At 34.6% G+C, this 21,252-nt stretch overlaps 2 protein-coding genes across 2 annotated transcripts; one reads left to right on the top strand and one right to left on the bottom strand.

Annotated features, from left to right (window-relative positions):
- Positions 1 to 7,409: 7,409 nt before the first annotated feature.
- Positions 7,410 to 9,645, bottom strand: LOC7453542 (cell division cycle 20.2, cofactor of APC complex). Its single transcript, XM_052449284.1, is given in 6 exon segments — positions 7,410 to 7,551; positions 7,663 to 7,769; positions 7,772 to 7,877; positions 7,963 to 8,544; positions 8,644 to 9,186; positions 9,285 to 9,645. Coding segments are annotated over 6 exon segments (1,521 nt in total). The 5' UTR covers positions 9,384 to 9,645; the 3' UTR covers positions 7,410 to 7,467.
- Positions 9,646 to 16,943: 7,298 nt separating this feature from the next.
- On the top strand, positions 16,944 to 20,495 carry LOC7487195 (leucine-rich repeat receptor-like protein kinase PXL1). The gene is made up of 2 exons (XM_002325746.4): positions 16,944 to 19,711; positions 19,937 to 20,495. Exons 1-2 carry the CDS (start codon positions 17,065 to 17,067, stop codon positions 20,344 to 20,346), a joined length of 3,057 nt encoding a protein of 1,018 aa, XP_002325782.4. The 5' UTR covers positions 16,944 to 17,064; the 3' UTR covers positions 20,347 to 20,495.
- The last annotated feature ends 757 nt before the right edge of the window (positions 20,496 to 21,252 follow it).

Below are 21,252 nucleotides of genomic sequence, written 5' to 3'. Positions count from 1 at the left end.
CCATGTTTCAATAGAATAACTCAACGACCACTTCCGATGTACACACTGTCGGGGAAGCCACAAACACCGCATACTTGGTGAATCTATCAACGACAACCATGATAGTGTTAATGTTATCCACCTTCAAAAACCCAACAATGAAGTCCATCGAAACCGACACCCAAGGTTTGCAAAAACTAATATTATGTTTTTAGGTCACTTAATTGGTGAGGGATAGGGGAGATGGATCCACTGAAGATTCAAACCATAGTTGAGATCATTTTTTGGGCTTGCAAACTACTACAGACGATTCATTAAGGGTTATGGCAAGAAAACAACTCCTCTCTTAGATCTTCTAAAGAAAAATCATAGATGGGAATGGTTAGTTGACTGCCAACAAGCTTTTGAGAAGCTGAAATAATTTGAGAGACTGGGGTTGACACTACCGTTGTTTTCAGCTTAAAGGGTTATGGCAAGAAAACAACTCCTCTCTTAGATCTTCTAAAGAAAAATCATAGATGGGAATGGTTAGTTGACTGCCAACAAGCTGAAAAATCAAGATGGGAATGGTTAGATCTTCTCAAAAGCTTGTTGGCAGTCAACTAACCATTCCCATCTATGATTTTTCTTTAGAAGATCTAAGAGAGGAGTTGTTTTCTTGCCATAACCCTTAATGAATCGTCTGTAGTAGTTTGCAAGCCCAAAAAATGATCTCAACTATGGTTTGAATCTTCAGTGGATCCATCTCCCCTATCCCTCACCAATTAAGTGACCTAAAAACATAATATTAGTTTTTGCAAACCTTGGGTGTCGGTTTCGATGGACTTCATTGTTGGGTTTTTGAAGGTGGATAACATTAACACTATCATGGTTGTCGTTGATAGATTCACCAAGTATGCGGTGTTTGTGGCTTCCCCGACAGTGTGTACATCGGAAGTGGTCGTTGAGTTATTCTATTGAAACATGGTGAAGTATTTTGGAGTACCTTTTGACATCGTAAGTGATTGCAATGTGCGATTCACGTGCATATTCTGGATAGCGTTGTTCAACATGATAGGAACAAGGCTGGAGTTTTCCACTGCCAACCATCCGTAAATCGATGGACAGACGGAAAGGATAAATGCTTTGCTTGAGGAATATTTGAGACACTACATGACAGCGATGCAACGAAACTGGTTGGAGTTGCTGGATAGTGCGCAGTTTTAATACAATCTTAAAAAATCCTCGGGAACAGAAGCAAGTCTATTTGAGTTGGTTTTGGGAGCACAACCCCAAACTCATGTTTGTGCCAATGCGATGATCAGGTGCAAGACTACCACACGTCTATTTCGACAAGGACGTCGGACTCTTCTGGTGGGGGTGGTTTGTTACAGCACACTGCCTAGAATTCAGCAGCGATGAACAGCGGCAGCGTTGCATAGGTAGCGATGAATTCGACAGGCAACGTGCGATGATTCGTGCAAGTCATTGAGCTCCTGACTTGGCATAGACATGGGGCTTAGATCATGGACCTTCTAAGCTAGCATCAAACGCATTAGATACTGGCAGTTATGACAACCAGGTGGACAGGCAAAACGTGGGTCAGTGGTGGCAGTTATGGGCATCCTGATCATAGGAACATGAGGGCAGAACATGAGTTAGGGGTGGCAATTATAGACATCCATATTATAGGAACATGGGGGTAGAACTGGGTTGCTCTATAAGCCATTAAGATCGTGGGATTATAGGGGAGAAAGTGCCCACTACTTGCTGGAAAGTAGGCCATTAAGTTCATAACGAATATTGGGGAGAAAGTGCCCTACTATGTCCTGAAAAATAGGGATCATGGTTGTGCCTTGTAACTCACATATCTTTGTTTATAAATAGGATGTAAAACCTTTCCATACTCTATCTAGAACGTCATATTCAAGAGGAACTGATGGAGAAAAGTTGATCATGACAACTTTAGTCTTTATTGCCTCACCCCGAAAAGACTTAGGCAGCTTTGTATGAGAGACCATACATCTAGCTTTGTATGAGAGAGCATACATCTAATTCTTTCAACAATGATTTTGTTCATTCTCTCATCCACCTCATTATGTTGTGGAGTCTTAGGAACTGTCTTCTCCAACTTGATACCATGTTCCCTGCAGTACTTCTCAAAAGGACCCCTGTATTCACCATCATTGTCAGCTCGAATACATTTCAGCTTTCTAGTAGTTTCTCTTGCAACCCCGACATGGAAATCCTTAAAGACATCAAGCACCTAATCTTTGAATTTCAAACAAGTGGCCTAAAGTTTCCTAGAGTGATCATCAATGAAGCTAACAAAGTACAATGCACCTCTAAGAGACTTATCAATCATAGAGCAAACATCAATATAAACTAAATCAAGAACATGTGATCTTCAATGTGAAGGTGATCTTTGAAATGTAACTCTATATTGTTTATCAACTAAACAATGAGTACATCTGCTCAAGTTCATATCTTTTAATAGAAGGTAGGTCTTCTTGGCAAGGATGCCAAGGCCTTTCTCACTCAAATATAAATGCAATAAATCAGTAAAGCAATCTTCAATTGCATTCACCTCCCCTTTAATCACCTTGGTCTGTGACTTGTAGAGACTCATCTTCTTTCTTTTAACAACAATTAAAGAATTTTGGATAGCTTTCATTTACCATTATGATAGCCTTCTTCATCAAGAGTACTTGTAGAGATCAAGTGTAGGCACATATTGGGCACATTCCTAACATCTTTAAGTAGCAACTTGCACCCAATATTGGTTTCTAACCAAATGTCTCCAATGCCTATAACACTAGCCATCCCTTGATTTCTCATCCTAACTTAACCAAAGTCACCAGCAGTGTAAAATATGAAAAAATCACGTTGGGGTGTAACATGGTAAAAAGTTGTTGAATCTGCAACCCAAGTGGTATCCTGACATACAAGATTAACACAACCATCGAATACAACTGCAGTTGTACCATTCTCTCCATTCGTATCTTTGTCTTTGCCCTTTTTATCTCTTTTATACTTTCTACAGTCTTTTTGAATATGCCCAGGCTTGTCACAATAATAACACTTAATTCCCTTCCTTGACTGAAATCTCCCTCTTCCATTTGTCTTTTCTATTACCAGATTCTCTATCACTAGATTCTTTATCTTGCTTACCGTGAGAAAACCTACTTTGACTTCTCCCTCGACTTTCTGTAACAAATGCATGAGACTCATGATAAGTTTTTATCTCTTTCCTCCTCCCTTTATTGAGAATATTATCCTTCACTTTCTTTAAAGTGATCTTTCTATTCGGAGTAGAATTGCTAAGTGACACCACCAAAGTCTTTCAACTATCCACCAATAAACTTGATAAGATCAGTGCTTACATCTCATCAGCTAACTCAAGATTCATCAATGACAGCTGATTCAGGAACCCTTGGAATTCATTTATATGCACTGAAGCATCTTCATCATCTTTGTACTTCAAATTCACAAGGTCTTTAATTACAAAAACCTTGTTTTGTGCACTCTTCTTAGCAAAGGTTTCTTCCAACATCTTCCAAATTGTATAACAGTCATATTCTTGAAAAATATGATTAATGGACTTAGAAGATACTTATTTTCTAACATTAGCAGTCGCCTTTCTATTAAGCTCATTCCATTTTGTCTCATCTATTTTCATCAAGCTTTATTCATTTACACTTAAGCACCAAAGCCAAATCATTGCACAATATAAGTGATCCTCCATCATTGTTTTCCATAAAAAATAATTGGAGAGAGTGAGCTTTATCCTGCTCAAAATTTCCTGTTCCATTTTAACTGCATAAGAAATTCAATCTACACAACCAGTGCTCTGATACCACTTTGTTGGGAAAAATATGAACAATCAGACACCAATCTAGCCAAATCACAATTCACAATTGTCAAGTCCCAATCCTTTACCTTCTTCTCGCTTTGTGTAATCAAAATTAGGATCACCCAATCAATAAAATAATGCAATCAATCACACAAATCAACACCAAGATTTTTACGTGGAAAACCCGATGCGGGAAAAACCACGGGACCATAGTCTACCTGAAAAACTTTCACTATCAACAAATAACTAAGGGCTATAAATATGTATATCATAAAAAACAATCTACTCTAGTAATACAACAAGATTAAAGAGAGAAGTGTTTGACAAAAGCTCACAACACTGACAGTCACGTTTTCTAACACAAAAACCAACTTTTGCATCACCAATCTTCGATCCAACCGTTTAGAATGAAGAGTAATGTGTCTAGAAGCTACTATCAAAATCGCAGCCTGATCCAACGGTTGACTAGTTGAAAATCAAAGAATGAATCCAGATTGTTCGGTTGCCTCTTCTTCCTTTCTTTCTCTCATGTTCTCTCTTCTCTCTTTTCTCAAATTCAAATTTGCTGCTACAGTGGTTTTTATTCAAAGAGACAGTCTTCCCCTCTCTTAATTAATTTTGGTCTGTGTGGTCTTGCACCGTGTGATAATAGGACCGCCACAAAATTAATTAAGAGAGTGAAATGATGTCTCTTTGAATAAAAAGAGATTTGCCAGTGTAGCAGCATATTTGAATTTGAGAAAAGAGAGAAGAGAGAACACAAGAGAAAGAAAGGAAGAAGAGATAGATGAATAGTTTGTCTTCATTTTTCGATTTCCAACTCGTTAACCCAACATCGGGCTGAGATTTTGACAACAGCTTTTAGACACGTTACTCTTCATTCTAGATGGTTGGATCGAAGATTGGTGGTGTGGAAGCTAGTTTTTTTTATCAGAAAATGAGGTTTTCAGTGTTGTGAGTTTTTTTCAAACACTTCTCTCTTTAATCTTGTTGTATTCCAAGAAGAACACTTGTGAACCTATTATTTGTTGATAATGAAAGTTTTTTAGGTGGACTATGATCTCATGATTTTTCCCGCATCAGGTTTTCCACGTAAAAATGTTGGTGTTGAATTGTATGATTGATTGCATAAAGAGGGAAAGATAATGTAAATTATGAATTGTGATTTGGCTAGATTGGTGTCCAGTTGTTCATATTTTTCCCAACAACCTTCTTCTCTACGTTGCTATTTTAAAACTAAAAGATAATGTCACAACGTTAACGACCAAATTAGTTATCCTAAAATATTAGCAAGGAATTTCAATTTTGAACTCAATCTCCAACAGAAAGCAAGGACAGATAGAGAAATATTAGCCTCACAAGACCAATTCTTTTGGAAACTGATATATGTATGCTAGAGTTTTGTCACATATTTGTAAATTATCTATTTTCATTCATTGTTTTGATTTGAAAAGTGAATACTTTATTTATTGTTATATATTTGTGGTTATTTTTTGTTTAATATATTTGTATGTTACTCTTTTCTTATGTTTATATTAATTATTCTACAAATATGCAAATATATGTGGCTAAATGATTTCCAACATTTTTTTCATCCTATTGATTATAATCTTTATCTTGGATTCTTTCTATGTTTTGTTTTTACCTAATAATCTTCTCTAGAAACATGATTTAACTCATGTTCATGTTCAATCAAGTGTCACAAATAAATAAATAAATAAATAAAGCATCAAAGGGAGAAAAAAGACAAAAATTTTACGTGGTATTGTATACACATCCAACAGAAAGCAAGAACAAATAGAGAAATATGAGCCTCACAAGACCAATTCTTTTGGAAACTAATATATATGTGGCTAAATGATTTCCAACATTTTTTTCATCCTATTGATTATAATCTTTATCTTGGATTCTTTCTATGTTTTGTTTTTACCTAATAATCTTCTCTAGGAACATGATTTAACTCATGTTCATGTTCAATCAAGTGTCACAAATAAATAAAGAAATATGAGTGTGAGTGAAGCACACTCATATTTATAAATATATATGCTTGAGTTTTGTCACATATTTATAAATTATCTATTTTCATGCCTTGTTTTGATTTGAAAAGTGAATACTTTATTTATTGTTTTATATTTCTACTTATTTTTTTGTTTAATATATTTGTATACTTACTCTTTTCTTATGTTTATATTAATTATTCTACAAATATGCAAATATATGTCGCTAAACGATTTCCAATATATTTTTTCATCCTATTGATTATAATCTTTCTCTTGGATTCTTTCTTTGTTGTTTTTTTACCTCATAATCTTCTCTAGGAATCTGATTTAACACATGTTCATGTTCAATGTAGTGTCACAAATAAATAAATAAAGCATCAAAGGAAAAAAGAATACAGAAAATTTATGTGGTATTGTATACACATCCAACAGAAAGCAAGAACAGATAGAGAAATATTAACCTCACAAGACCAATTCTTTTGGAAACTGATATATGTATGCTAGAGCTTTGTCACATATTTGTAAATTATCTATTTTCATTCATTGTTTTGATTTGATAAGTGAATACTTTATTTATTGTTATATATTTGTACTTATTTTTTGTTTAATATATTTGTATGTTACTCTTTTCTTATGTTTATATTAATTATTCTACAAATATGCAAACGTTCGTGGCTAAACGATTTCTAACTTCTTTTTTTTTCGTCCTATTGATTATAATCTTTCTCTTGGATTCTTTCTTCGCTTTTTTTTTACCTAATAATATTCTCTATGAATCTGATTTAACTCATGTTCATGTTCAATCCAGTGTCACAAATAAATAAATAAAGCATTAAAGGGAGAAAGAAGACAGAAATTTTACGTGGTATTGTATACACATAGAGAAATATTAGCCTTACAAGACCAATTCTTTTGGAAACTGATATATGTATGCTAGAGTTTTGTCACATATTTGTAAATTATCTATTTCCATGCCTTGTTTTGATTTGAAAAGTAAATACTTTATTTATTGTTTTATATTTGTACTTATTTTTTGTTTGATATATTTGTATGTTTACTCTTTTCTTATATTTATATTAATTATTCTACAAATATGCAAATATACGTGGCTAAACTATTTCCAATATTTTTTTGCATCCTATTGATTATAATTTTTCTCTTGGATTCTTTCTTTATTTTTTTAACCTGATAATCTTCTCTAGGAATCTGATTTAACTCATGTTCATGTTTAATTCAGATAGAGAAATATTAGCCTCATAAGACCAATTCTTTTGGAAACTGATATATATGTATGCTATAGTTTTGTCATATATTTGTAAATTATCTATTTTCATATCTTGTTTTGATTTGAAAAGTAAATACTTTATTTATTGTTTTATATTTGTACTTATTTTTTTGTTTGATATATTGTATGTTTATTCTTTTCTTATGTTTATATTAATTATTCTACAAATATGCAAATATGTGGCTAAATGATTTCCAATATTTTTTTTTATTCTCTTGGATTCTTTCTTTGTTTTTTTCTAAAAACTGATTTAAATCATGTTCATATTCAATTTAGTGTCACAAATAAATAAATAAAACATCAAAGAAAAAAAAGACAGAAATTTTACGTGGTATTGTGTACTTCGACGAAACCATTCTTTTATTTGTACATTAATTGGAGAGAAGGGTGTCGGATGATGAAATGTGGAGCCAAATGATTGCGCTATCCCTCCTGACAACAAGTTGTTGTTTTCCCTGTAACCTCAACAGAAGGCAGGAGTTTTGAGATATCTGTGGCTTCATTACTAATTTATATACTAAGATCAGACAAATTTCAGAAACTAGCTGGATTGAAAATGTATCTACCCTGGAAGTGGTCGGTCTGGTCAAACATATGCACACAGGAGGCAGCTTGGTTTTCTGTTTTGATTTCAGAATCAGCGAATGCGATTCAAGTGAGAAAATGGCTCTGGATTTGCTTTAGGAGCGGCCTTAGCAGCAATTTCAGGAACCCCAAAAACATTCCAGAATCTGAGTGTTTCATCCCCTGCTGCTGTTGCCACTGTGCAACCATCCGGACTCTGTAGGAAAATGGCACAAAGTTAATAAATTAAAGCTTGAAACAAAAATTATTAAGAGAATCAATTTCGGTTCTCAAATTATTACCTGAGCCATGTAAAGGACTCTAGAAGTATGGCCAGTGAGCTCTGCCATTTTCACCATTGATGGATATTTCCAAACAGTGAGTTGATTCTGAGTAAACCCATGAGAGCTAAGTAGTTCCCTTTCATTCTTGTTCCACAAAAGAGAACAAACCTGAGATCCGGTATCAATCGAGTTCAAGCAGGCACCTGTATGTGTATTCCAAAACTTAATACTCTTATCTCCTCCACCTCCTCCAGAGGCTAGCAAATTCCCTTGGAAAGGACACCATGCCAGGGCTTTCACTGCTGAAGTATGGTCCTCAAGCCTGTGAAGCCACTGTGTTGCTGAGTTTGATAATGCTGTAGATCTATCCCATATATGAATTAGATTATCATTGCCTCCACTTGCTAATTGTTGACCTGAAGCGGACCATTTAAGCCCACAAACCTCCTGTGTATGCCCTCTGTAAGTCTCAACAATGTGTGATCTAATTCTCACGTCATTGTTAATGATTTGACCATCCATTCCCCCTGTTGTCAGGATGTGATTGTTCCATGCCATTGACCCAACTCGCGATCTGTGGCCTCCTTTCAATGTTCTTAGCTGTAGGGCAATCACCAAAACAAATACTATAAGCAAACAGTAACAAGAGAAACTTTACCAAAGAAGGACAACACATCAAAAGAGGTATGGGCTTATTACCTGTCTATTGGAAGCAGAATCCCATAACTGTATATGAGAATTGTTCAAGCCTATGGCAATATGGCGTCCATCAGGAGCCCAATTGACACTGGTAACGGGTCCATCTTCATCATCAACCGTGACCAATTCTGAGGTAGAACCGTCTGAAGCATCCCACAAATAAACAGTGCTTCCAAGAGCTATGGCTAAAACATTGCTGCTGCCCCAATCCAATAAATTGAGGTAGAAATCATCCACAAGATCCGGTGCATCCAATGTCCTCTCAGAAGTCTGAGGAATATGTCGGCGAGGCTTGGCTGTTTTGGGCTGGTGGTGGTGATGAGAGTGGTCTTGAGGCATCAACTCAACAGGTGCAGGAGGCTTGTTCTTGAAAGCTAGAATTCGAGTTCTGTTCATGTTCAAGGAATCAGCAAGTTGCTTCCTGTAAGCCTCTCTTGACGGCGAGTTCACTGTTGGGTTCTCTTTTCCTTTTCTCCCTTCTGTTAGCATGAAACGGGCATAATCCATATCCATGGCTGACCTGTTTGGTATAAATCTATCCAACTGTTGCAAGAATCATATTACAATAACAACTGATAAGAACACAATTCGTTATTACATCATTATCAGATATCATCAAGAAAACCAAATCAAAATCTTACGTTTTCTTTAGAGTTCGTTCTTGGAAGAAACTGCTGTTGAAGAGGGAAACGAGATTGTGCTTTCAAGCTTGAAGAAGTGTTCATAGATCCTGCATCCATAACGAAAAACAGCCAAAAACAAATAATATACAGATAGATAGAAAAAAAACCCAAAAATAAAGAAACCCTACAAGATTGTGCCTTCTGCAAAACAGAAATGTTAGAGATGAAATTAAGAAACGCAATTAATAAGAAAGAAGGAAAAAAGACAGAAGGAGAGAAAGTCAGAGAAAGAGAAGGAGGAAGAGGGGGTCTAGGCGATGTGTTCTTGATCTTTACAGAGTATTTGATTTGATTTGATTGGGATTTTTCGGAGGAAGTTGATAGGTTTATATAGTTTTTAGAATGCGGCTTTTCAAAGATGAAGAACGAATAGAGACTAGCCCTAGGGTTTTGTTTGCAACGGCTACTTTTTCTTAAAGAGCCGTTGTAAATTTGGTTTGACCAAACTGTCCGTTCAGGAGAGTTGTAATTGGAAATATTTCAATTCATCAATTCTTGGACTAAAATGTCAAAAAGGCTTAGGTCCCGGCTACTCAAGGAAGGAAAGGCCTAAATAGAAGAGTGCTATTAAGGTTGTGTTTGGTAAATTCCTCTAAAATAAAAGGAATAGAGATTTACTTGGATGGGAGAATAAAAATAAAAACATAAAATAAATTTATCAAGTGAATTTTTCATATTTCAAAACATAAAGTACAGGAAAAAATATTTTTTATATATTGATAGTATTTATTTTTTATGTCTCGAGACAATAACTAAATAATATCTAAAAGTTAAAAAAGATGTTACAATTTATATAGTGGACTAGACCAAAAAAAATGTTTTTCTTTTTTTTATCTATTCAATGGGAGGATTATGACTTTAAATGGAATGATTTCAAAAGAAAATAAATGGGAAATTATGATAATAGCTTTTTAGATATCTTGAAATTACATAGAGCACTTAAAAGTTTGAAGATTTGATATAAATCTAATTTTATACAAAAAAAAATATCCTTGATGACAATTAAAAAAAACATAGTTAAATAAATTTATATAAAAAATAAAGAAGAAATTTAATACGAAACTCGTAACAAAATTGACCAAAATTAAATAATAAAATTACTATTATTCACATCCTAAAAAAATAATCATGCATGTCCATTATTTTATATTATTTATAGTGGTTTTTTAAATGGTCTTGTTCCTTATTTTGGATTTAAAAAAAAGGTGGGATTCGATAATATTTTTTAAAATTAAATATAGAGAGAGGTTTTTGTCAAATCTTCAAGTATTTTGATGGTTTATGTAATTTAATAATATCTCAAGAGAATTAATGTCATTTATCTAAAAAACAATTATATGATAGCCCATGAATAAATATAATTAACCATATTATTAAGAAAATACTCTTTTTAAAATTGCAATGAGAGCTATCATTAATAAAAACCGTACTGGTAAACTCTGATTTAATCTTTGACTCGTCATGAGGTCAAGATTTTTTGTCCAGCACAAAGGTATATATGGGTGCTCTCTATTCTTTCCTTTCTTTTTCCTTTTTTTTTTTTTTGTTAATAATTCGATAGAATGCATAACAAATAAGATAGTTATAGTGCCAGTAAGGTTCTAGCAAACCATAGTTTTAAGATTCGTATGCTCTAGCTGGTTTATTCGGAACTTAGTTGATCCGGAACTGAAACCAGGTCAGGTTTATAAAAAAATAAAGATAGTTAAAAACTTGGTTAACTCATCGAGTTGACTCGGTAACCCGGTTAACTTGGCAAGATTCAGTTGCAACCCGTTGATTATTTTTTATTTTTTACCAAAATAACATGGTTTTGATTTATAAAAAAATTGGAGTTGACTCGATAATCCAGTTAAAAATCGATAACTCAATCAAAACCCGAGACCCGAATCTTAAAACTATAACTAAAAGTTACATAAACTTATATGAACAAATAGAAAAGAAAGACAACAATAAAAGATAAAATACACAACCAAAAAGGAAAGTTCACGACTTATTTGACTAACTTAGCAAAGTTTCTGATCTTTGTTTTTGTGTTTCAAAAATATTTTTAAAAAAATTTGAAATTTTTTTATTTTTTTATTAACTTCAAATTAATATATTTTTAGTGTTTTCAAATCATTTTGATGTGCTGATGTCAAAAATAATTTTTAAAAAATAAAAAAACATCATTGACATATATTTTAGCACGAAAAGTTATTTAAAAAACAATCATAACTACAATGTCAAACGAGCTGTAATAATATGTAAATGAAGTTTCTTTCAGCTGTCTTCAACCATAAAGCTAGACGATGAATAATTAATTCAAATATCGAATTCTAATCTGGGATTTCATCTTGAAAAATCAAAATATGTCTAGTCAACCAAATACTCCACAAAATACTATAGGCCAAAGTGAAGAACTGAAGATAGCTTTACGTGGAAACTTCCCTCTAATTAGAACACTCCATTGAATCATGAGAGATTCTAAAGAACTTGGCATACACCATTCTAGACCTATATATTCATTTCATAAAACAGCTTCATATCTTCCAGGTTTCATGACAATGAAGGAAAAGATGCTCAACAGTTTCTCTATCAAAATCACAAAAAGAACAGCTCGCAAGTTCAATGTCTATTAAATTTCTTCTAACAAGGAAGTCTCTGGTACATATTCTGCCATGAAGTAGTAACCATATGAAAGCATCAATTTTTGGAGGAGCCATACCTTTCCATAGAAGAGGAGAAAAGGAGGACACGTCAGGATATGCAATTCTGTCATTTAAGGTGTTACATGATTTGACTGTACTGTATTTTTCATTTCTTTCAATACTCTAGTGTTTGGAGTCTCCATGGTGTTGTTCCAAGCAAGCTCCATTTAGCTTTGTAAGAAGAAGATTAAGTTGTTGAAGTTCCTGAGATCTTAGAGGCCTTTTCCAAGATAGATTCCAGGACCGACAATTCTAATTCAAGAACCCCATCTCTTCAATTCTACCTGCTGGCGTAGTAGAAAGAACAAATTGTTGAGGGAATAGTTACTTAAGAATATCAAATTTTAACCATTAATCTGTTCAAAAACAAATATCCCTCCCATTACCCATTTTATAGCGAATGTTGTCCTGAAGAGTTGCTGAAATTTGATCTGCAGTGTTGGAAATTGAGTAAATACCTTGCCAAGTATCAGATAAAAGAGTATTAAAATAAGGGAGCCCATTCTCTTGCTTCTTGGATGTTATCTCTTGCTAACCCTCGTATACTTTGATCTTCAAGCCTCCAAATCCATTTAAAAAGCAGAGCTTTGTTTTTTCCTGCCAAGGATCCCACTCTTAAACCACCTCTAATCTTTTCTCTCACGACTAAATTCCAAGAAACCTTGCAAATCTTTTTAGTGCCAGATGTTCTAGCCCAAAGAAATCTTCATTTAATAGATGTAATCACATGAGCAATGCCTATTGACATAAGAAAAATGGACATGCAGTGAAGAGGTAAGGAGTTCAACACAATTCTAATCATACAGACACGGCCTGTCATGCTTAACAGCCTCCCTTTCCACATGTAGATAGGATTCCCAGTCTTGAATGGATATGTGAAATCACTGGCGTTTCCATGGAAGGCCTAAAATTTGACTAGAAAGGAATCCTATCTGCAAAAGATTGAACCTACTACACTAGCCGTTAACTCATAATCCAAGTTTATTCCTACCAATGAGCTTTTGTGAAAGTTCACTCATAATCCTGAGGCTAACTCAAACCATCTCATAATCCCCTTAGCATGAGTCAATGAATTGTAGTCATTAGATATAAAAATCAAAGTGTCATCTATATATTGAAGATGACTAAGGTATTCACCATTTCGATATGCAATACCTTTGAAATAACCAAATGTAGATGCTCTTTGAAATATGGGTGGACTCTCTATTTGGAATTGTGATATAATTGGCAAAAAAAGGTGTATATTTTTTGGGATTATTTTTATTTATATACTTACACTTTTGAAATCCCAAATTTTCGATATTTGAGGGCAGGGTTTATGAAATAAATATTACAAGTTGCTTCTCTAAAAATAATGTTTTTTAACATTCTAATAAAAGAAAAAAAATACCAAACTAACCCTTTTTGTTTTTTTTATAGTAATTATTCACCAAAAATAATATTGCTAGAATAAAAAAAAAAAACATTGTAAACTATGAGTGAAAACACTATTTATTTGAACAATATTTTAACAGTTTTGGCTTTCCTACCAAAAAACATAAAACTGACTATTATAAGTATTGAAGTCTTTTCACAAAGATTATTAATTATTATTAAATTGATCGAGAACAAACAAGTTTTTTTCCATTTCAAAAGTAGAGTGGAGCAATCAAAATACTCTTGAAAACAAAAAAAAAAAAAAAAACTTGCATCAAGGGCTATTTTGTATTTTCAAAATGATTTTTTTGTTATTATCAAGTCAATTGAGATGAAATTTGGTATTTAAACAAATATTAAAAAACAAAAAGCACAATAAAACGATCAAAATGTCTTTAAAAACAAAAAAAAAACTTGTGTCAACGAGCTTTTTTGTCTTTTTAAAATGGTTTTTTTTCTTATTATCATGTCAACTGGGGAGCGATTTGGTATTAGACTAAATATTAAAAAAATAAAAAAAATGCAAACAAAAAATTGTTTTCGTATACGTTTGTGTGTTGGGCGCTCGTGCTATTTGGACAATGCGTGTAGCGTCTCCAAATGGATGAAATCGTCCTTCATCATGTCTTTGAAAGCTTCATGATGTCCTTCCTTTTAGGGTGGTGCCTATTGTTGGTGGTGGCATGGTTTGTTGCCGGCGATAATTTCTTTTTCTCTTCTTTTCTCTCTTCTCTCCTTGAAATTTGCGTTGCCCATGCAAAATTTTAGAGTTGTCCTTTGATTTATGAGGATTTCCAGTTTGGTCTTTGTTCTTTTGATTTTTAATTTTTGTTATTAATGCTTTTGTAAAATTTTAATTTTTTTTTAATTTCATCATTCAATCCTAATTTGGGATATGTGGTTATTTTTCAATTTGGTCTTCATTCTTTTGATTTTTTTTTATTCTTTTTGGTAAATTGATTTTTCTTTTTAATTTCATCATTCAATCAAAAACTTGTTTTTACTTTTTATTTCAATTATTATCCTTATTCTTTTGATTGTTTTTATTTTTTTGGACCCTTTTGTTAAATTGATCTTTCTTTTCAAATTCATATTTTGTATTTTCAAACTTATTTAAAAAAAACATTTTTAAAAAACACATTCTACCACAATACTAAACACATACTTTATCTCATGAAATCAGCCAAAAGTTTCATTTTTTAGGAAAGAAGAAGAAGAAAGAAAGAATTTGCTTCAAAAACCTTAATACTTTGACCTCATCAACAGAATAATCAACATCAATATCAAACAAGCCCTAAAAGTCCACCTAACTACTTTTAATATATGCACTCCTGCATAATTTGATATTCCATCAACTCCTATGACTCCTTTTCTTCTATTTTTTTTTGGGTAGGGACTAATTTTTCCTTTAATAAAGATATTGAGTGTTTAAGAATGTGGTAACTTTTATTTTTGAATGCATTTTAAAATATTTTTTATTTAAAAATATATTAAATTAATATTTTTTGTGTTTTCTAATAATTTTAATGTATTAATGTTAAAAATAAAATAAAATAATATTTTAATAAATTTTCAAAGAAAAATTACTTTTTTAAAGAAGATTGTACCAAACAATGGTGTCTTTAGCATAAAGCCATGTGGGGCACCTAATCTTTGCACCCTCTGATTGATTCTAAAATGGACACAAATATATTGATAAAGATCAATCAATATGCTTATGCTTCTAAGGTAATGTGAGAATGTCCCATGCCAATAATAATGGTGCTTGGTGTTCTTCCCGAAGGAAGCTGCCCTGAGCACATGGCCTCCAGCTTCTCCACCATGTTTTATGGGGTTTTGAGCTCTTATTACCTTTTAAATGCACAAACATCTGTGTCTTCTTACACATTGGCTGTTGTATTTTAAACCTGTAATAAATTCCAGGAGCCAGCTGAGCGCATGTGCAAACATAGAAACACAGTACTGCAGTTATGTTTTGGTAAGGACAGCATCTGGTAGGCGAAGACAATGATTGTTAAGCCTGTCACTTTTGCAACCCCATGAGATCCACCATCTTCCTCTCGCACAGATACAAAGTTCCAAGCTGTCTAGGGTTTTACTTTTTCTTTTTCTTTTTTCTCTCAACATTGTAACATGGGGGAGATTCTCCTGTACCAGATAAATCCTGATTAGGTAAACATTTAGCATTATAATATTGTTTATTTCATGCAGCAGTAACATAAGCAAAATATTTAGTTTTATTTGTGTTTATTCAGTAATGATGCATGAATAACCAACTTTACTTGTGCTTCTAGCTCGGAAAAAGTCTTCAGTTATTGGGTGATAATTTTTTTAATTATTTTTTATTAAAATAATATTGTTTTATAATTTTTTTAAAAAAGCTTTTATTAGTGATGGATCAGACTGAGTTTAAACTAAATTTACCGAGGTCAATTAATTCATGGGTTAACTTATTAAATTAGCTAAATTTAACTGATTCAATTTTTTTTTTATTGAAATTTAAACTCATCTAGGTAAAGTTTTAGTTCACAAATCTTAATTTTTTTTTTTTAGTTTAACGTGGGTGTTCGGATCAGCTTGCGCGCACCTTGACTAATCCCACGAGCCCTGAAGTTAACGACCATGTAAGCCTCCAATGACCATCATATGAGCAACCATAGGGTTCAAACCTGAGACCACAGAAGGAGAGTTCACAAATCTTAATTAATACTGAACTATATGGTTAAATCTTATTTCAAAACTCAGCACAAGGTGGGAAGTCTTGGAAAAATATCGAAGGGGAGTGGGAAATGTGGCCTGATTGTGCCTAGATATAAAAGGAGTGGACTCGTTGTACTTTGAGAGATAAACAGTGAAATGCTTACCATAATCACCTTCATTAGTCATAATCATGATAAGTAATCTAGTTCAAGATAACATAAATTACAATCTTAGTTACCATAAACTCGTAATAGAAAGTCTGACTTGATTCGGGTTTTAATTTAAATTAATTGATATTGATTTAGATAAATTCTATTAACTTTCATAAATTTAATTTAAATTTAATTTGATTAATATCAAAAATTAATTTTTTTAAAAAAAATAAAATAATATTATTTCAATAAAATAAATGATTGGTTCAGATTGATTGACCCGTTGGGCGACCCATGAGTTCACTCAATAACTTTTTTTTTCTTGTGAAACCCGTAATAAGTGTAACAATCACACTTTTAATATATCATCCTGGGATTAACAGAAGATAAAGTACAGATTCAGTTTCAATTAAATGTACACAGGAATGGAATAACAAAAAACAAATCATCATTACTAGATTATTACCAGTTGAGTTGACCATGAGATCAATCAATAATATAATTAAGTATCAGAGAATAATCATTTCCATGTTTTGGTGTCTGGTGGATTTCCAATAATTCCAAGCCTTTACAGTCATTAAGTACAGATAATTAGCTGGTTCAGATCCCAAGAACCCACGTAACACATTAAACTAATGCTCAATGTTCATTAATTATAGCATGCGAGCTAGTTAACTTCTTCTTCTCTCGTATAACATCCTCTTGCCACCCTCTTTGTCTGTTCCTCAGAGCCAGAAATGCCACACAACTAGAAGGAAACAAACTCGAAAGAACAAGAAGATGCAAACCCTTTTGCTGTTCTTCTTCTGTTGCTTTGGTCTTTCTCTTGTTTTTGTTGAGGGAGTTCAGAGTGTACAACAGCATGAAGAATTGTCAACTTTGTTGTTAATCAGATCTAGCCTGGTTGATCCTTCAAATCAACTTGAGGGTTGGAGAATGCCAAGAAATTCATCTGAGAATCAGTCACCCCATTGTAACTGGACTGGAATATGGTGCAACTCCAAAGGGTTTGTGGAGAGGCTTGACCTTTCCAATATGAATCTCACTGGCAATGTATCGGATCATATTCAAGATTTGCATAGTCTTTCTTTTCTCAACTTCTCTTGTAATGGGTTTGATTCTTCATTGCCAAGAGAACTAGGAACTCTTACATCATTGAAGACCATTGATGTAAGTCAGAACAACTTCGTTGGCAGCTTCCCCACTGGTCTTGGAATGGCCTCAGGCTTGACTTCAGTAAATGCATCTAGCAACAACTTCTCAGGTTATCTTCCTGAAGATCTTGGAAATGCAACATCTCTCGAAAGCTTAGATTTTCGAGGGAGCTTCTTTGAAGGCTCAATTCCTGGTTCTTTCAAGAATCTGCAGAAATTGAAGTTTCTTGGCCTTTCTGGTAATAATCTGACTGGAAGGATTCCAAGAGAGATAGGCCAACTTGCTTCTCTAGAGACCATCATTCTTGGGTACAATGAGTTCGAAGGTGAAATCCCAGAAGAGATTGGGAACCTCACCAATCTTCGGTATCTTGACCTTGCAGTTGGCAGCCTCAGTGGTCAGATTCCAGCTGAGTTGGGTAGGCTAAAGCAACTGACAACAGTTTATCTGTACAAGAACAATTTCACAGGACAGATTCCACCAGAACTTGGTGATGCAACGTCGCTAGTGTTCCTGGATCTTTCTGACAATCAGATTTCAGGAGAGATCCCAGTGGAGTTAGCAGAACTGAAGAATTTGCAGCTCCTGAATTTGATGCGCAATCAACTGAAGGGTACAATTCCTACCAAGCTTGGTGAGCTAACCAAACTGGAGGTGCTTGAGCTATGGAAGAATTTTCTGACAGGTCCTTTGCCTGAAAATCTTGGACAGAACTCCCCCTTGCAATGGTTAGATGTGTCATCAAATTCATTGTCAGGTGAGATTCCACCAGGTTTGTGTCATTCTGGCAATCTCACCAAACTCATCCTCTTCAACAACTCCTTCTCTGGCCCAATCCCTATGAGTCTCTCAACCTGTGAGTCATTAGTCCGTGTTCGCATGCAAAATAATCTTATTTCCGGGACAATTCCAGTTGGTCTTGGAAGTCTTCCAATGCTTCAAAGGCTGGAATTAGCTAACAACAATCTAACTGGCCAAATACCAGATGACATTGGTTTGTCTACATCACTTTCGTTCTTTGATGTCTCTGGAAACCACCTTCAATCATCTCTCCCATATAGCATTTTATCCATTCCTAGCCTTCAGATATTCATGGCCTCCAACAACAACTTGGAAGGACAAATCCCAGACCAATTCCAAGATTGCCCATCACTTACACTTCTTGACCTTTCAAGCAACCATTTATCTGGAAAAATCCCAGAGAGCATTGCTTCATGTGAAAAGCTGGTGAATCTGAACTTGCAAAACAATCAATTTACTGGGGAGATCCCAAAAGCAATCTCAACAATGCCAACATTGGCCATTCTTGACCTGTCCAACAATTCTCTGGTCGGTCGGATCCCGGAGAACTTTGGGAACTCACCAGCCTTAGAAACGTTAAACTTATCATTCAATAAGCTTGAGGGTCCGGTTCCCTCCAACGGAATGTTGACGACCATAAATCCTAATGATCTTGTTGGCAATGCTGGTCTTTGTGGTGGCATACTTCCACCCTGCTCTCCTGCTTCTTCTGCATCAAAACAACAGCAGAATTTGCGCGTCAAGCACGCTATTATTGGATTCATCGTCGGAATCTCAATCGTCTTATCTCTGGGAATCGCATTTTTTACTGGGAGATTGATATATAAAAGATGGTATTTGTACAACAGTTTCTTTTATGATTGGTTTAACAATAGCAACAAGGCATGGCCTTGGACATTAGTAGCTTTCCAGCGAATCAGTTTCACTAGTAGTGATATTATAGCTTGCATTATGGAATCAAATATCATCGGCATGGGAGGGACTGGCATTGTGTACAAGGCCGAGGCTTACCGGCCACATGCGACTGTAGCAGTGAAGAAGCTTTGGAGAACAGAAAGAGACATTGAGAACGGTGATGATCTATTCAGAGAAGTGAATCTCTTAGGGAGGCTTCGGCATAGAAACATTGTTCGGCTTTTAGGGTATATTCATAATGAAACAGATGTGCTGATGGTTTATGAGTACATGCCTAATGGAAACCTTGGAACAGCTTTACACGGTAAAGAAGCTGGAAATTTGTTGGTGGACTGGGTCTCGCGGTACAACGTAGCAGTTGGAGTTGCACAGGGGCTAAACTACCTCCACCACGATTGTCACCCACCAGTCATCCACCGCGATATCAAGTCCAACAACATACTGCTTGATTCAAACCTCGAGGCAAGGATAGCAGATTTCGGCTTGGCCAGGATGATGAGTTATAAGAATGAGACAGTATCAATGGTGGCTGGTTCTTATGGATATATTGCACCTGGTAAGTTGCTTGTTTATTCTTCAGATAGATTGTTCTATATCAGTGCATGAACCATAAATTATGGATAGATTGTTCTTTCATCAAAGTAGCTTGCTATACAAATCATCTCATATCCATTCATTCACATGCTACTTTACAAAGGTTGCAAGACCAAGAGTTGGAAAAACTCTCAAATTGCGTGTTGATAATCTAGACTGCTACTGATGTTTTTATTTCTCGTGACAGAATATGGATACACTCTGAAGGTTGGTGAGAAGAGTGACATATATAGTTTTGGGGTTGTGCTTTTGGAGCTACTGACAGGAAAAATGCCATTAGACCCTGCATTTGGCGAGTCCGTTGATATTGTTGAATGGGTTCGAAGAAAGATCAGAAACAACAGAGCTTTAGAAGAAGCACTAGACCACAGCATAGCTGGACATTGCAAAGATGTGCAGGAAGAGATGCTTCTTGTTCTCCGCATTGCGATTCTCTGCACTGCAAAGCTGCCTAAGGACAGACCATCTATGAGGGATGTCATTACAATGCTTGGAGAGGCAAAGCCTCGAAGGAAAAGCATTTGTCACAATGGGGTGCAAAATCCTAGCAAAGAGAGGCCAATCTTTAGCAACTCACCTGTAATAGGCCTTCTGTAGGAGGAATTTCCCCAGGCTGCTGTTCTTGTGCCCCTCTTTTCTTTCTCTCTTTCTTTTTTCCTTTTATGTAAATCTTTTGACTCTCACTACAAAATTTGTTCCATTGAGTCTAGTTACAGATATAAACTATTTAAATGCTCATACTTTCATTTAGTCTTTCAAGGAATAAAATAAGCAGATGTCAAACTGCACTGCAAATTGATATGAACTAAGCTTCTACTTAAGAACATGGTCCATTCCAGTGTACATGTCAAGAATTAAAATCCCATCATAAGCTTATTCTGCAGTCCTTGTTATTTGCATCAGAAAGCCTTCAAACATGTTGCCCTTTCGTTGCTGAAAAATCAGAATTACAATCCAAGGAAAGAGAGGAGCCACAATGTCCTCCAACCTAAAAGATTGAGATCACTAAAGTTGAGAAGGAAAAAAATTGGGGCCTCTTGTCAAGCCTAGCTCCTTCCTGTACAACTAATTTCATGATATTTCAATGGTCAAAAAGACTGCTAAATTAAGCTATTAATAAGAACAGAAACCTACATTTCATACATGAACAAGCAAACTAAGTTGGTTATAGAATCGGCCTTCGTCTCAGTAGCACAACCACACGTTCCCTTCATCCTAGGTAGGTACACCTAAAAGAGCAGGTCCTGCTCCATTTCCCTGATCTAGAAAGGTGCTAGACAATGGCTGAAAAAGATCAAGGATAGAACAGAGCCAAGACCAGTCCATATACACACAAATGAAGGCAGTAAGTTGAATCACAGACAATTAGGAAAATCATTTGGTGCACCTCTAATGTTGAAAAAAAAAAGATTAGGAAAGAAAAAACAGTTTCTTTCGGTCAGTGATTCGAGGACAGCAAGTTCATTGTTTTTCCTTCCAACTCATGCTGCCTAATGTGAGATT

The sequence above is a fragment of the Populus trichocarpa genome, chromosome 19, assembly GCF_000002775.5.
Source record: "Populus trichocarpa isolate Nisqually-1 chromosome 19, P.trichocarpa_v4.1, whole genome shotgun sequence".
NCBI lineage: Eukaryota > Viridiplantae > Streptophyta > Magnoliopsida > Malpighiales > Salicaceae > Populus > Populus trichocarpa.
Note: the sequence above shows the minus strand (reverse complement) of the source record. Positions and strands in the feature narration are given on the sequence as shown.

What these genes read in the sequence shown, in the direction of transcription:
- LOC7487195 (XM_002325746.4), top strand. Translation starts at nt 17,065, where the DNA reads ATGCAAACCCTTTTGCTGTTCTTCTTCTGTTGCTTTGGTCTTTCTCTT. An exon ending in TTATGGATATATTGCACCTG is followed by an intron (nt 19,712 to 19,936) that starts GTAAGTTGCTTG and finishes TTCTCGTGACAG; the next exon opens with AATATGGATACACTCTGAAG.